Source organism: Ictidomys tridecemlineatus, chromosome 3 (genome assembly GCF_052094955.1).
Source record: "Ictidomys tridecemlineatus isolate mIctTri1 chromosome 3, mIctTri1.hap1, whole genome shotgun sequence".
Lineage (NCBI taxonomy): Eukaryota > Metazoa > Chordata > Mammalia > Rodentia > Sciuridae > Ictidomys > Ictidomys tridecemlineatus.
In genome coordinates, this window is record NC_135479.1 from 51973551 (window position 1) to 51989575 (window position 16025).

A 16025-nucleotide genomic window follows, 5' to 3' on the forward strand; every position below is an offset into this window, starting at 1 on the left:
TGCTAAATCAGACATTTAAATCCCATAATCCTTGGTGAGAGGCTGCCGAGGAGACAGCAGCCCAACCCTAGAAGCAGGGGCGGGTGAGAACTTTGTGCCAGCCCTGGCAGGAGGGGAGGAGGGACAGTTGGTTCCCAAGTTATGAATGGAGTCACCCCTCTCCCTTGTTGTCATGCAGCCCACAGACTGACCCAGTCCCCAGCCTTTGTTCCCCTCCTGGAGCCTAAGCACTGCCCCCCCCCCGCCCCCCGCTTCAGCCCACCCATCCTGGAGACCCAGGGGGCTATCTCCCAACTTGACCTCCGTACTCATCCCTGCACCTGGGGGCCCAGGCAGCCAGTGTGGACACCCATCTACCAAACACACAGGTGGTAGCAAAGTTTTATTGTAAAACAAGAAATCGATATAAAAAGGGGATATAAAATGAGAGAAAGGGTATGGGGTGACAAAGGCAGATTTGTCTTGCAGTGTGCCAACAAACAAATAAAAAAATAAAAAAAATTAAAAAACCCCCCAAAACTACAAAAACCTGACCCTGAGCATATGGGGGAAGTAAAACAGATCTTGGTGGACACAGATCCTATATAAGCCTGAGATGGAATCCTCCAGGCTGTGGGATGGGATGAGATTTCATTTCAGGTGCCAAGGTTCAACAAGAGGTTGGACAGGATTTGGCTGGCCGGCAGAGACTTGGCAACTCCTTCCCTTTAACCAGCTGCTCAATCTTGGAAACCATCAACACATTGCCCTAACAGGGGCAGGAAACCAACAACCACAAGGGGGCCAAGCCACCTCCTAATACAAGGCCGTTCAAAGCCAGACATATGTTAGTTATTTCATTAACCCTCACAACAAACCCCGTGAGGTAGGTACGATAATCAGCGTTTTATAGACGTGGGTATTGAAGTTAGGAGAAATTAAACAACTTGAAGATAGCTTTTCTGGTCGGCAGGGTTGAAGAAGGGCTTTTAACCCATCGGATGGCTGGTTGTAGGTTAACCCTTACAAGCAAGAACATTTTCTTCCATCTCCCACTCTTCACAGTTAAAGCTAAGCCATAGGTATGTCTTAGCTCTCACCTCTCCCCAAAACACCAGTGCAGGCTGACTTGAGTGAAACTCTATAGACAAGACAAATGGCAGAATTCCTAGGCATGTCTGAGGCACATCTATACTAAGCAGGGATTCAAGCACCCAAGTTCCAAAATGCTAGGGAAGGAGGGCAGGGGTGGGGGTGGGAGACAAGAGTCAGAGGATGTCAGTCTGAATCAGGGCCCTCTCTCTTGAATATTATTTTTTTATGACGGGAGGTAGACTGCCCCTTCTTGGACTTCAGGTAGCTGTAGGGAAAACAGAAAAGGGGATGAGGAAAGATGACGTAAGGCTGGCACAAGGGGAATTTAAATTAAGATGGTCATACATGTTCGCTGAGCACTTGGGGGGTACCTGTGTGTATCAATCCTTTCATCTTCCCTTATACCACAAGGAAACAGCATGAGAAGGGCGAGTAACAAGATCACAGAGTACCTGCTAGTACTTCGCAGGGTTGAGTGACCCCCAACTGGTTCTGCCCATCAGTTTCATAAAATTACTAGGCTCCCCACTCCTCAACCCCTCAGCTCTGAGTTAGGATTTGCCAAGATGGCAAAGAAATATTCATGCTCATCACTACGTTAGAGGAGCCAGAGACAGGGACATGGTTGTATGATATAACAGGAGGAACACTAAGGAACACTGAGAAGGGACAGGACCAGTGGGATGGGATCTACTATCTTTTACCATGAAGGCAGAATTGGAATGGAATCCTATGGTTTTCCAATCTAGTAGGGAGGGGACAGGGCCCAGTCAGTCACTCACCTGGGGTGTGGCCTGCTCTCCCCTGGCTCCTTTTCAGCCTGGGCATCCTTGAGCTCCAGGGCTTCATTCAACTCTTGGAACATCTCAAAGCGTGCACGGCCACGGATCTGCAGCAAGGGTGAAGGGGGATGGAGAAAGTTGGGCAAAGTCACAGAACCATTTTCTAGCTGTCTTCTTTTTTGGAGGGAGGCATACTACTAGGGATTGAACCCAGGGGCACTCTTAAGACTTAAGCTAGTCCCCAGCCCCTTTTTTCAAATTTTATTGAGAAACGGTCTTACCAGGTTACAAGGTTGGCCTTGAGCTTATAAACCTCCTACTTCAGTGTCCCAAATCTCTGGCTCATGTTTTTTTTTTGTACAAGGGACTGAACCCAGGGATACTTTACCACTGACTGCATCCCCAGTCCCCTTTTCATTTTTTATTGAGACAGGGTCTCACTAAGTTACTGAGGTTGGTCTCAAACTTGCTGTCTTCCTGCCTTAGCATCTCAAACCACTGGGATTACAGGCGTACACCACCATGTCTGTCTTGAAACATTCCCCCCCCCCCTTTTTATAGGGCTGGAGATGGAACCCAGGGTCTCAAACATATTAGGCAAGTGCTTTACCACTGAGCTATACCCTGAGCCCAACAATTTTCCTTTTGAAAGATGATCCTTATTAATACAGATGGTGGTAATGTTTTGAACAACCAATAAAAAAATAAATAAATTAAAAAAAAATACAGATGGCCCTGAACTTACAGTGGTTTTTTATTTTACAATGGTGCAAAAGTGATAGTAGAAAGTGGATATCAATTTTGGGTCTTTTACAGACTAGCATTATGTAGTATGATACTCTTTGTCAATATGGGGCAGTGGCAGTAAGTTGCAGGTCTGTCAGCCACATGACCATGACCATGATATTGTACTGTATACTGTATTGCTCACCTGTGATGTATGATAAGTTAGGTGGATTAATTGCAGTGTTGGGGATTGAACCCAGGGTTTCACACATGCTAGGCAAGCACTCTACAATCCAGCCACAACCCCAGCCCAAATGCTCTTTTGATTTGTTAATGTTTTCAGCTTACAATGGGCTTACTGGGAGGCGATTCCATCATAAGTGGAGAAGCATTATACCATGGTACAAGTATTCTCACTTTATACAAAGTGTTGTCACTTTGGGTACAACCAAGGGTCACTGTCTGAGGCAGCACTATCCTCTGATGACAAATGCCCTAATTGCAGGCAATGCAGCCAAAAGTGCTAGGCTGAAAACTTGCAATCTGATAATAACTTACTCTAAGAGTCTAGGATATGAACAGAGGAAATAATAAATACATATTTTCTTCAATTCCAATTAGTATGTGCAAGAGACTATGTGTTTCTCTCAGACTTGGTACCTTAAGGGTGAAATATTCTCCATCTAGTGGTTTCTTCTTTGGCTGGGGAGAGGAGCTGGTGCCAGTGGGTAGTGCTGGGGAAAAGGTGAGAAAAGAGTGAATTTTGGGCAGAACTACACCCTCTCTTCCCCGTCCACCTCTTTTTGTCCTGCTTACTTACCTCGCTTAGTACTCCCTGGTGGTGGCTCAGGGCAAGGCTCTCCTCTTTTGCGGAAATTTTCCTCCTCGGTGCGGCGGTCTCTCCCGGGACAAGCACACACGCGTACCTCGAAGCTGTTCCGTCCCAGCAGGTTACCACTGTACAGGATGAGAGAAGTAGGAGGAAGTTAGAAAACTGGGTCCTTCTCACCCTGTCCGTAAATCAGGCCCCACCTACTCCTAATTGCATTTTTCCCCTCTGGAGCCTGAGATCCTGCTCCAGGGACACTAAGGAGAAGCCAATGGTAAGATAGATCTCAAAACCAGAGAATAGGAAGGTGAGAGAAAACAGCAGAGGAAGTCCTACTTGTGGAGGAAGGGTGAAAGTTAACAATGAGTGACAGTGTGGTAGGGGGTGGGGACAGGGACAGGCAGAGGCTGGAAAGGAGCACGCCAGTGTGAAGGATGGCATGCGGATCCCTACCTAGAGTCTTCCAACGTGATAATGGTGAGGATGGGCCGTCGGTTCATGCCTCCCATGCAAGAGCTGTTGCACATGTAGTTGTAGTGGATGGTGGTGCATTCAGAGCCCACCTGGGAAGAACAAGATCTGTGTCAGGCAGGGAGGCCTGCAGCCTCTAGAAGCTTCCGTTTCTTCACTTAAGGAAATAGGGGTAACCCTTTTTCCTCTGCAAATTTCCCAAGGTTGGGAAGACACTGAATAAAAAGCAGGCAGGCTGGGAGTGTGGCTCAGTGGTAGAACACTGGCCTAACATATGTGAGGCCCTGAGTTCTATCCCCAGTACTTAAACAAAAAAAACAAAACAAAACAAAAAAACAAAACAAAACAAAAAGCAAGACAAAGTTCCCTACTTCCCCCTGAATAGCCAATGACAATCCCTTCCAGTCCCCTCCTCCCAGAGACCCCAGCTGCCAAAGCAAACCTCAGGAGGTTCATAGGGCACCACTACACTGTGTCGAAAAGTGTTTCTGTCATCCAAATATTCTGCACGCAAATTTCCTTCCACTCGGATGAGATGCTGAGGAGGGGCCAGGCCTACGAGCAATCAGGGACACATTAGAGGCTTGGGGACCCTGGGCAGACAGCTGAATCCATCTTAAGCCCCTGATCACTAACCATCGCTATCAGAGCAGCGTTCGTGATGGGGACAGCGCCTCACAACTTCTGTCATGTGCTGTGACTTCTTATAGATGGCCATGGCACGGACGCGGGTGCCAGGTGGGGGTGTTGAGTCAACCCACAGCTGCACAGGGCAGGTTTTTGCCAGCTGACAGAATAGCTTGTTGAGAGAAGGGGAATACTGTAGAAGAAAGGAGAAGAGTTGAAGGGTGGGGAAAAGCCAACAAATGAAACAAGGGAAAAAGGAGATTTAATGAACAAGCACTGTTTGGGCACCTATTAGATGTCAGGAACCACAGGGGAGGGCAGCTAGAGATAATGGAGTTAGGGTCTACATATAGGGAGTTTATTTTCTCGCTCTCTCTCTCTTTTTTTTTTTGCAATAGGGACTGAAACCAGTGTCCCTTTATTACTGAGCTACATTCCCAATACTTTTTATTTCTTTGAGACAGGGTCTTGCTAAGTTGCTAAGGCTGGCCTTGAGCATGTCATCTTCCTGCCTCAGCCTCCAAGTTGCTGGATTTACAGGTATATGACATTCCTGGCTTTTTGTTTAAGACAGAGTTTCATGGTGTTACAAATGCTGGCTTTGAACTCCTGGGTTCAAGGGACCTTCTGGACTCAGTCTCTCTAGTAGAAAATTCAACTTTGGGACAGAGGTCAAAGTCCACAGACTAAATGGGTAAAATGGAAATAATGTCTAAGAAGTCAAAGGCTAAAGAGGAAATCCTCAAGCTCCAGACCAAAACAACAACAACAAAACAAAACAAAAACACAAAACACAGGGGAATATGACTAGGCATTGAAAGGTCATATGAAAGCCTGCTCCCCAGAGCCACTGACCGTGCACGTGACTGATTTGGCTGTCCCAGAATGAATGAAGCCTAGACGGAAACCATAGACGCCAGGGTAGGTGTTTTGAGAAGGGACCGATGATGATAGGGGCCAAGAGGTGGCTGGTGCAGGGGCTGCCAGTGTAGAGGCCGCTGGTGTGGGGGCCTTTGGTGCAGGAGCTGCTGACATTTGAAGGGCTTCATCTGGGCCTTTGTCAAACCAGTTTTCAACGTCTTCTGAAGATAGCAGCAAGTCATCCATAGGAGGGGACAATACAGGAGACTGTGGATGGTCAAAAGAGGAGTCTTAAGGCTGGGTTCCCAGCCCACTAGCCGACCAAGTCCCTAGTCCCTCCAGCTCCAGTCCTTACCAGAACATTGTTTTCAGGAAGTCTGAAAGATAAGAGCAGAAAGTCAGCACTATTGATTTTTGCTTCCCATAGGCTTCTGCTAGGGGGCTAGGGACTGGGTTGGGGAAGGTGGTTAATCTGTGGGGGACTGGGTAGCAGGCCTGCCCTTCCCATGGGATCTACTCAGGCTGGGCATGGTGGGGAATGCGTGTAATCCCAGTGGCTTGGGAGGCTGAGGCAGGAGGATAGAGAGTTCAAAGCTAGCCTCAACATTTTAGCCCTAAACAAATCAGTGAGACCCTGTCTCTAAATAAAATACAACAAAGGGCAGGGGATGTGGGTCAGTGGTTAAGTATTTCTGGTTCAATACCTGGTATCATAAATAAATAAATAAGCGGGACGGGGGGAGAAAAATCATCTACTCACAGGTTCCATAAGTCTGAAAATGTCTCCTGACTCAGAGGAGGCTCGATGCTGAGATCCGACTGCGGCTCCTCCATAGCAGCGTTCAGGATGCAGTCTGGCCTTTATGAGGGGAAAAGTGAGAATCAGCACAAGACACATCCAACCCTAGGCAATGGGGCCTGAGAACCTGCTATGGGAGGGGATACAGCCTGACTTCCTGGGGAGCAGGAACAGATGGGCTCCTTCTGCCTTTCTCTCAGGCTGCTCCTGACCATTCCTTGCTAGCCAGCTTTTCGGCCACACAATTCTTCAGAAAAGATAACCCAAGAGGGGCCTCTAACCATCCATTACATCTACAAGCCTTACAAAATTTGCACTCTAGCCCACTCCCTCCCTGTGGAGAAGGGCACCTCACCAACCTCCACATAGCTCCATTTCTGGGATCGCCTTCACAAATCGTGAAGAATGATCATCTCTCCTCTTGCCCATTCCTGAGACCCCCCTCTTCACCCCTCTCTACCACTTTGATTCAACAACTACCAAGGATTCCTTCCCCTTTCCTTTCCTGGGGGGGCTCTAACTAGCTTGAATGTCCTTCTCTGCTCAATCAATTAGTGGTTCCCTCTACAATACTCATTTCCAACTCTAGTCCCCCTTTGGCTGTGTGGTTGGTTCCTTCCCACTGAGACCTCAATTTGTGTGTCTCACTTCCTCAGGGATGTTTCCACAGACCACTCAATCATAGCCAGCCAGCTCAACTCCACCAAGCCACCTTATTTTAATGTTTGATGCTTCTTCCTTGTTTATTTCATCTGTTTACTTTAGTAGAGTATAATCACCCTCAGGGCAGGAAAGTGTTTTATTTATTATTTATTTTTGTGGTATTGAGGATTGATTGAATCTAGGGGAGCTCTATCACTGAGCTACACCCCCAGTTCTTTTTGTTTTGAGATAAGTTGCTAGGCTTACAGATGTGTGTTATCATGCCTGACACCAGGCTATCTTTCTTTTCTTATTCTTTTGGTACCAGGAATTGAACTCAGGGGCACTTGGCCACTAAACCACATCCCCAGCCCTATTTTGTATTTTATTTAGAGACAGGGTCTCACTGCATTGCTTAGTGCCTTGCCATTACTGAGGCTGGCTTTGAACTTGCGACCATCCTGTCTCAGTCTCCTGAGCCGCTGGGATTACAGGCATGTGCTTGGCCTTTCTTTTTCTAAAATATTTTATTAGTTATTGACGGACCTTTATGTATTTGTGGTGCTGAGAATCGAACCCAGTGCCACACACATGCTAGGCAAGCACTCTACCACTAAGTTACAACCCCAGCCCAGGCTATTTTTCTTGATGCCAAATCTCTCTTGAGCTTTGCTGAGAGAGATACTCACCAAAAATGCTCACTGCACTTTTCTTTCTGCCCCACAAACAAGCAGTGACATTAATGGCAGGCTTTTTCCTAATCTTCCTTAACATTTACTTCCACCTTTATGTTGATAGAGGGTTTTCTTTCTTATGTACCTAGAGTTTGCACAATCCTTTCACACTGTTTATCTTATCCGTCCTGATAACCACACTTGCCACTTGACAAGTGAAGAGGTTAAATGAATGAGCTTTTATCAAAAATGACCACTCAAACAGTGGGATTGTGGCTCAGTGATAGAGTGCTTGCCTAGCACGGGCGGGGCCCTGAGTTTGATCCTCAGCAGCACATAAAAATAAAGACATTGTGTCCAACTACAACTAAAAAATAAACATATATATATTTTAAAATTTTGTGAATAAGATGCTTACTATCATCAGACTTTTCTGTAAAAAGCTCTCTTCTGTAAATGGTTAAGGCACATTTTAGCTGAAGAAAGTCCTCTCAGTGAGAGGTTGGCAAAGGGTCAGATACCACAGCCCCTCAATTTGGGGTAGGGCTGAGCAGGAGCAGGGAGGAAAGAAAGAAATGGAGTGGCCCAGGGTGTCCTACAGATCAGTGATCAAAACAAGAGTAAAAATAAAAGGGGAGGAGAATCAGAAGTCCAAAGCCCTGTATTTGATAGTGTACCCTATCTCAATTGGATTCTTCTGGCTGCTTCACTTTATTAAGAATTGAGTTTTAGGGCTGGGGATGTGGCTCAAGCGGTAGCGCGCTCGCCTCGCACTCGTGTGGCCCGGGTTCAATCCTCAGCACCACATACAAACAAAGATGTTGTATCCGCCAAAAGCTTAAAAAAATAAATAAATAAATTCTCTCTCTCTCTCTCTCAAAAAAAAAAAAAAGAATTGAGTTTTAGGCCGGGTGTGTAAGTTAGTGATAAAGCACTTACCTGGCATGCTCAAGGCTGTGCCTTCAATCCCTAGCACCCCTTTTTATCCCAAAGAATTCAGGTTTATTATTTGATTTTAAAAGCAGTGAATCAAAATAGTTGTTATCTGGTTCCCATGAAGGAAGAATCAAGTTTTACTCATTCCTATGTCTTAGTGCCAAATCAGCTAGGACCTGGGGAAATATAGACAGATAGCAGTCGAGCATGCAATCCCTGGAGGTAGGCAGGCTCGGCCTGCATCCCAGGCTCACTACCTAGCAGCTGTTTAACTTTGGGAGGTTATTTAACCTTTCTGTGCTTTAGTGTCCTTTGATCTGAAACATGTACCTTATTATTAAAATAGTACTTTAATTCATCATCATTTTATAAAGAGCTGAGAAAAGGAGTTGGAATGTATAGCTCAGTGGTAGGATCCCCAGCATCATGAAAGAATAAATAAAACAAAGCAGAGTATTTGGCATATCATAAGAGCTGTTAATATAACTGTCCTCTTATATTTGTTCTAATTATTATTGTTATTTTTAATATTTTCAGTTGTAGATGGATACAATATCTGTTGGGAGATGCTCTGGAAATACCTGGCCTTAAGTCCTGAGCAAGAGATACTGAACAATTATTATACCTTTCAATAACTTGACCTTTACCTCTGCTGGGATAATGAGGTGTGGTTCCTGGAGCAGGCGTTACTGGTGGGGTTGAGTTACACTCACCTGTTCCTTTGTAATCCTACCCCTTGCCCCCCTCTTTTGGAAATAGAATGTTCTAAGAAACAGCATAGAAGCCAACTCCAGAATGTGCGTTCCCTCCTCCCCCCAGCCTCTCCTGACTTTCTCTTGCCCCTTTGTGGGATCCTGAGGCTGGAAGGCGCGGAGAAGCTGTCCTGAAGCTCATAGAAAAAGGTATTCTGTGTCACCTAAATTCACATGAGTGACTTTGGTTCAGTTGCGCTTGCTGGATGGGGGCAGCAAACACCTTGTTTATTTAGTTTTTTTTTTTTTTTTTTAATGTGGGTCTAGGGATGGAAGCCAGTGCCTCACCTGTGCTGGGCAAGCATTCTACCAGTGAGCCACAACTCCAGCCTGTTCTAATTATTTTAGAGAGAACTTTGTGAGTTAGTGCAGAAGTAATTGAGTTTTTAAAATACCTTTGTTTTTTTATTTTTATGTGGTGCTGAGGATTGACCTAGGGCCTTGAACATGCTAGGTGAGCGCTTTACCAATGAGCCATAACCCCAGCCCAAGTGCAGCTTTTAAAAAAATATATATTTTTTAGGTATCAATGGACCTTTATTTTTTATTCATATGTGGTGCTGAGAATCGAACCCAGTGCCTCACACATGCTAGGTAAGTGCTCTACCACTGAGCCACAGCCTCAGCCCTAGTGCAGCTTTTGTGGTACTGTTCCCACCCTGCTAATGGAAGTTCACTTCCTTAGGGAATGCTGTTCAGTAAACAAGGAGTGGGAAGTGGGGCTTTCCTGGGATGGTGGCTCAAAGCATCTGACTCCTTGGAGGAAAACAGCCTCACAGATATAGGAAGTCTCCTTGTCTCTAACACTCAGGTTGTTATTATTATTTTTTAATTTGTTCCAATTGGTGACAGTAGAATGCATTTTGACACATTGTACACAAATGGAGCACAACTTCTCCTTCCTCTGGCTGAACATGGTACAGTCACACCAGTAATGTAATTATATATATATATGAAATGGACATTGTTACTATATATATATATAAACATAAACATTGATGTGGCTGTGTCACTGTAATATTCTAATCTTAAATCCTTTCGGTATAAACTAAGGAGTGGGGTGGTTGGGTCGAATAGTATTTCCATTCCAAGTTTTTTGAGGAATATCCATACTGCTTTCCATAGTGGCTGTACCAATTTGCAGTCCCACCAGCAAGGTATGAGTGTACCCTTTCCCCTACATCCTCACCAACACTTACTGTTGCTCATATTCTTGATAATTGCTGTTTGGACTGGAGTGAGATGAAATCTTAAGAGTAGTTTTGATTTACATTTCTCCAATTGCTAGAGATGATGAACACTTTTTCATGTTTGTTGATTGATTATATTTCTTCTGTGAAATGTCTGTTCAGCTCCTTAGCCTATTTATTGATTGGATTTTTTAAAAATTTTTATTTTATTTATTTTGTGTGTGTGTGTGTGTGTGTGTGTATGTGTGTTCAGTTTTTGGAGTTCTTCTGGAGATTAGTGCTCTCTCTGAGGTAAATGTGGTAAAGGTTTTCTCCCATTCTGTTGGCTCTCTCTTCTCTGCTGAGAAGCTTTTTAGTTTGAGTCCATCCCATTTACTGATTCTTGATTTTACTTCTTGCGCTTAGGAGTCTGGTGAAGGAAGTCAGGTCCTAAGCCTACATGGTGGAGGCCATGATATGAACATGTCAAGCTGAACTGGACCTACCAAATGGTTCTGGTGGGGTCAGTGTTTAAGGAAATGTGGGGTAGGAAGGCAGTAAGCTCATCTGAGACCCCAAGGAGGGGCAAGGACCATTATAATAAGTCTTAACAGTATCAGCTGCTGTAGGCCCTATAGACTTACAGGCCTCCCACTACAAGCAAGCAAGGTAGGTTTCAACAATAGATGAAGGAACTGAGAGTTGAAGTATTAAGTCATTTACCAAGGTTTTTAAAACTATAGGGCAGAACCAGGGATGTGAATCTGGGACGTCTCAAAAACTGAATAATATTTTCCTAAGTTTGCTTGCTTGCTTTATCTTTTTTTGTTTGGTATTGGGGATTGAATCCAGGGGCACTTTACCACTAAGCAACACCCCAGTCCTTTTTATTTTTTAAAACAAATTCTTCCTAAATACTTAGGGGACTTACTAAGTTGCTTAGGCTGGCCTTAAACTTGCAATCTTCTGCCTCAGCCTCTTGAGCTGCTGTGGTTACAGGTGCGCGCCACTGTGCCCAATGTTTTCCTAAGGTTTCACCAAGACTGGTATAAGAATATCTTTTGGGGGTTGGGGATGTGGCTCAAGCGGTAACGCGCTTGCCGGGCATGTGCGGGGCGCTGGGTTCGATCCTCAGCACCACATAAAAACAAAATAAAGATGTTGTATCCACTGAAAAGTGAAAAAAAAAAAAGGATATCTTTTGAGGTTGGGGATATATCTCAGTGGCAGAGTGCTTGCCAGATAGGTCCAAGGCCCCGAGTTTGATTCCCAGTAGCCCACAAAAACAAAAACAGGAAAGAATTTCTTATGGAAAAATTCTAACACATTACAAAAAGGAAAAAGAATGTACCCTCATGTATCTATCACCCAGTTTCATGAATAATCCATATGCTCCCTTTATTATCTCACCTATATTCTTAGTCACTCTGCCTAACACATGCAAGGCCCCGAGTTCAATCCTGGGCACGGCACAACATAAAAATAAATAAATAAAGATATTGTGTCCAACTAAAAAATAAATATTAAAAAAAAAAAAAAGAATTGGTGTCCAGGTTTTCTTCTGAAAGTAAGTTTCAGAGTGGTGTATGTGTTTGTATGTATGCACTTATTTATTTTGTATTTATTTATTTATTTTTGTATTACTGATTGTAGCCGTTGTACCCAGGGGGTGCTCTACCACTGAGCTACATCCCAGCCTTTTTTTTTTTAAACTTTATTTTTTAGTTGTAGTTGCACACAATACCTTTATTTTATTTATTCTTTTTTTCTTTTTTAAAGAGAGAGTGAGAGAGGAAAGAGAGAGAGAGAGAATTTTTAATATTTATTTTTTAGTTCTCAGCGGACACAACATCTTTGTTGGTACATGGTGCTGAGGATCGAACCCGGGCCGCACACATGCCAGAGGAGAGCGCTACCGTCTGAGCCACATTCCCAGCCCTATTTTATTTATTCTTATGTCGTGCTGAGGATCAAACCCAGGGTCTCACACGTACTAGGCAAGCACTCTACCGCCGAGCAATATCCCCAGCCCCGGCCTTTTTAAATTCTGAGATAGGGTCTCGATAAGTTACTCAGATTGGCTTTAAACTTCAGATCTTCCTGCTTCAGCCTTATAGGCATGCATCATAGTTTTATGTTTAGATCAATTATACAACTCTATAGTCAATTCACAGGAGGTCCAAGGTTCAATCTCCAGCATCTCATAAATAAATAAATAAATAAAAGAAGACCTCCAACTCTGTACTATTTTTTTTCCCCCAATTTGGAACCAGCTTGTCAATTTGTACAAACAAGACTACAAAGATTTTTATTGGGATTCATCACTACATCTTCTAATCCATCAATAGAATATCTCTCCATTATTTAAAACCATCCTTCAATTCTCTAAGTGATATTTTATAGTTTTCAATGCAGACCTTTTATCCATTTTGCTAAATTTATCCCTGAGCATGACACTGTTTTGGATGCTACTATGAAGGCTACTGTTTTTTTTTTTTTTTAGTTGTAGTTGGACACAATACCTTTATTTTATTGATTCATTTTTATGTGGTGCTGATGATGGAACCCAGTGCCTAGCACTCTACCTCTGAGCCCTAGCCCCAGCCCAAGGCTACTGTTTTTAAAAGTAAATACTCTGGGGGCTGGGGATGTGGCTCAAGCCTAGCGTCAGGGTTCCATCCTCAGCACCACATACAAACAGGGATGTTGTGTCAGCTGAAAACTAAAAAAATAAAATAAAAATTCTCTCTCTGTGTCTAAAAAAAAAAAAAAAAGTAAATACTCTGCAGTATTTACTTCTTAGTTCTGGTTGATTTTTCGAATTTTCCATTTATGACTTTTTATATAAATAATTACACAGGCTGTAAATAAAAAGACTCTTTTTCTAATCATTATTTCTTTTTCTTGCCTGATTAGGACCTCCAGTACAATGCTGAAGTGATGAAAATAAAATCCTTTTCTAATTCCTGATCTTTTAAAATACTTTTATTAATTTATTTTTTATGTGGTGCTTAGAAAGAACCAAGTTCCTCAAATGTGATAGGCAAGCACTCTTATCACTGAGCCCCAGCCCTAGTTCCTGATCTTAAGATGAAAAACATCCAGTTTTCTACCATTAAGTATCTTTTTTTAAAACATTTTAAATTTTTTTAACCATTAAGTATCTTAATACTTAATTGTAGATGCCTTTTTAATCAAACCAAGAAAAATTTCCCTCATTAGTTCGCTCTGAGGTTTGTTTAGAATCATGAATAACTTTTGAATATTGTCAACTGCTTTTTCTGCATCTGTTGAAATCATTATAGAATTTTAATCCTGTTAACTGGTAATTTACAGATTAATTTTTGAATGGCAAAGTAACATTGCGATTCTGGGATAAACCACGCTAGGTTAGAATATATTTATTCTTTTTACACATAACCAGGTTTGATTTACTACAATTTTGCACATCTTCTATTTTAAAAAGTTGTTGCTGCTGCCTGTACTGAACATGTATAGATCTTTTTTCTTCTCAACAATACAGTATAACAACTATTTAAATAGCATTTACATTGTTTTAAATATTATAAGTAGTCTAGAGACAATTTAAAGCACATGTGAGAATATGCATAAGTTAAAGGAAATATACTATGCCCTTTTCTGTAAGGAATTTGAGCATCCTGGAACCAAAGCCCCTCTCCCACCTAGTGTGGATATCTTGGGATTACTGTACTAAATTATTCAGAGAAACTGCACACCTCTGCAGACACAAGGCTAGTTCTGAAAACTGTGGCTTTCAAAAAATATATTACACATACATATACATTAGTAAACAGCAGAAGCAGGCACAGGCATTGCTCTGAGACATCCCGGTTACGGTCTTGGAAAGATCTTTTCATATTAAGAGGAGACTGGGATTCCGACACTTAGTTCAGACAGAGATTGCCACAAAGGCAGTTACCTGGGAGACTTATCTGCATAACAAGACAACCCTTGCTGCAGCGCACCTCCCCCCTTCAACGTTCCACAGCCTGCATTCCCTCCTTCACCCCCCCCCCCCGCTACCAAAAGCCGAAGCTTTAGATCTATATAAACGCAACCCGTATTTAGAAAAAGGAACACCACATAAATAGAGCACACAGTATACATAAAGTAGGCGGTAACTAGTGAAAGAAACAACCAGCCCCAAATTATGTATATAAGAGAAATTGATTTGCATGGGATTTGGAAGTGTTCCGCTACCTCCCACTGGGAAGAAGCGGCTTGGAGTAGGACTGCTTTTAGGACCTCGGGTGTCTCTCCGCAAGGCCCTCCCCTTCCGCTTTCACGACGTTCGGTCTGCGTCCAGAATTGGAATGGCTCAGCCCAAAACCGGATGCTGGATAAATCGTGTGTTTCCCAAACAAACGCCCTATCATTGCACTCTTTCAAGAAAAAGTTGATTCCTGAATGTACCTATTTCCAAACAAACCCAGGCTTTGCCTTCTACACACACCTCCCCCCACGTCTTTCTACACAATGGTAGCGTCCTTCTAGATTGTCGAGGACGGGGGGTGGGTGGAGTACACCATTCAAAGAGGGGGAGGGACTGAGGTTTGTATCAAAACAAATACCCGGTCCTTTGCAAAAGCAATAACCAAGTAGTTCAGAAAAAGAATGGAAGAGAGGTAGAACAGTTTCCCTCCGCAAGCAATAGGAACCCGCCTAAAATACATTTTCTTTCTTTCTACTTCCCTCTTATTAGGACAACAGTGAGCTCTTCCGACAAAGAGAAACCGGAAATGGTGCTGCAAGTAGCAGAAATGTAAATGTAGAGCCAAACAATAACAGGGCTGCCGGGCCTCTCAGACCTGCAGGATCCTGACCCGTCTCGCGGGCTAACCTTTCATTTAGCACTTCCCACATCTATAGCTGATAGTCTTTAATTGGATTTTCTTCAGCTAACGGAGCCGGGCGCTCACTGGAGAGATCACTTCAGAAAGGACAAAGGTCCGGAAGTTGGGGACCTTAGCGCCTTGGGTTTCCCGATCACCCCAATTAATTTTGGAATGGAACCCGAGGTTCTTCTAGGATGTCATGGGCTCCAACATCTCAAGAAAGTCTCAAAGTAGAGCTTTGTGCATCATATTTAAGAGATTCCCAGCATCCTGCTCTAGGTAGATAGGGGCATATGGGGGGGCAGGGGGAGGGAGTAGGCTTTTGGAAGGCTCCAGATTCCCCAAAGTCCAACCCCGTGCCCAAGTGTTCAGCTTTGAGTCTGGCTGATGGTAACATCCCCGTTATCTACACCCAAGCCTCCCAACACTGCATTTCCATGTTGATCCCGCCAGCCATTTCCCCTTACCCAGTGAAGCCCCGCTGCCCCCACCCCCCCAAACCCCGCGATTCTCTGGAGCTGCAAATATAAGCAGTCGAGAGCCCATGACTCAGAGAAGACTCATCAAGCTCAATCGAGACCTTACCCCGACCTCAGGGGAGCGTGTCACCGACCTGGGAAGCACGCTCCAAGCCCGGTCGCCAGGTTCTCCTCAGAACCACGCAGCTACCTGCGCCCAGAATGATGGCTCTGGACTTTTGAGGAGCTCAAAACTTTTAGCGCCAGTCTGAGCACATGGGAGGGGAAAATCCCAATCCCAGCAACCCTCGCGAGGTTCCTGGCACAAAGCTGGACAGTCGCCATGACAAGTAAGGGCAAGTAATTCGC

General features: G+C 43.9%; 1 protein-coding gene across 2 annotated transcripts; it reads right to left on the bottom strand.

Moving 5' to 3' along the window:
- Positions 1-369: 369 nt before the first annotated feature.
- Positions 370-15951, bottom strand: Tp53 (tumor protein p53). Of its 2 annotated transcripts, none has more exons than XM_005332819.5 (11): positions 15812-15951; positions 6131-6229; positions 5726-5747; positions 5365-5637; positions 4519-4702; positions 4325-4437; positions 3865-3974; positions 3403-3539; positions 3243-3316; positions 1857-1963; positions 370-1339 (listed from the first exon to the last, which is right to left on the bottom strand). In XM_005332819.5, exons 2-11 carry the CDS (start codon positions 6202-6204, stop codon positions 1258-1260), a joined length of 1176 nt encoding a protein of 391 aa, XP_005332876.1. In that variant the 5' UTR covers positions 6205-6229; positions 15812-15951; the 3' UTR covers positions 370-1257. The 2 variants fall into 2 exon arrangements, with proteins under 2 accessions (XP_005332876.1, XP_040125303.1); XM_040269369.2 differs by having other exon boundaries at positions 15784-15923.
- Positions 15952-16025: the final 74 nt, after the last annotated feature.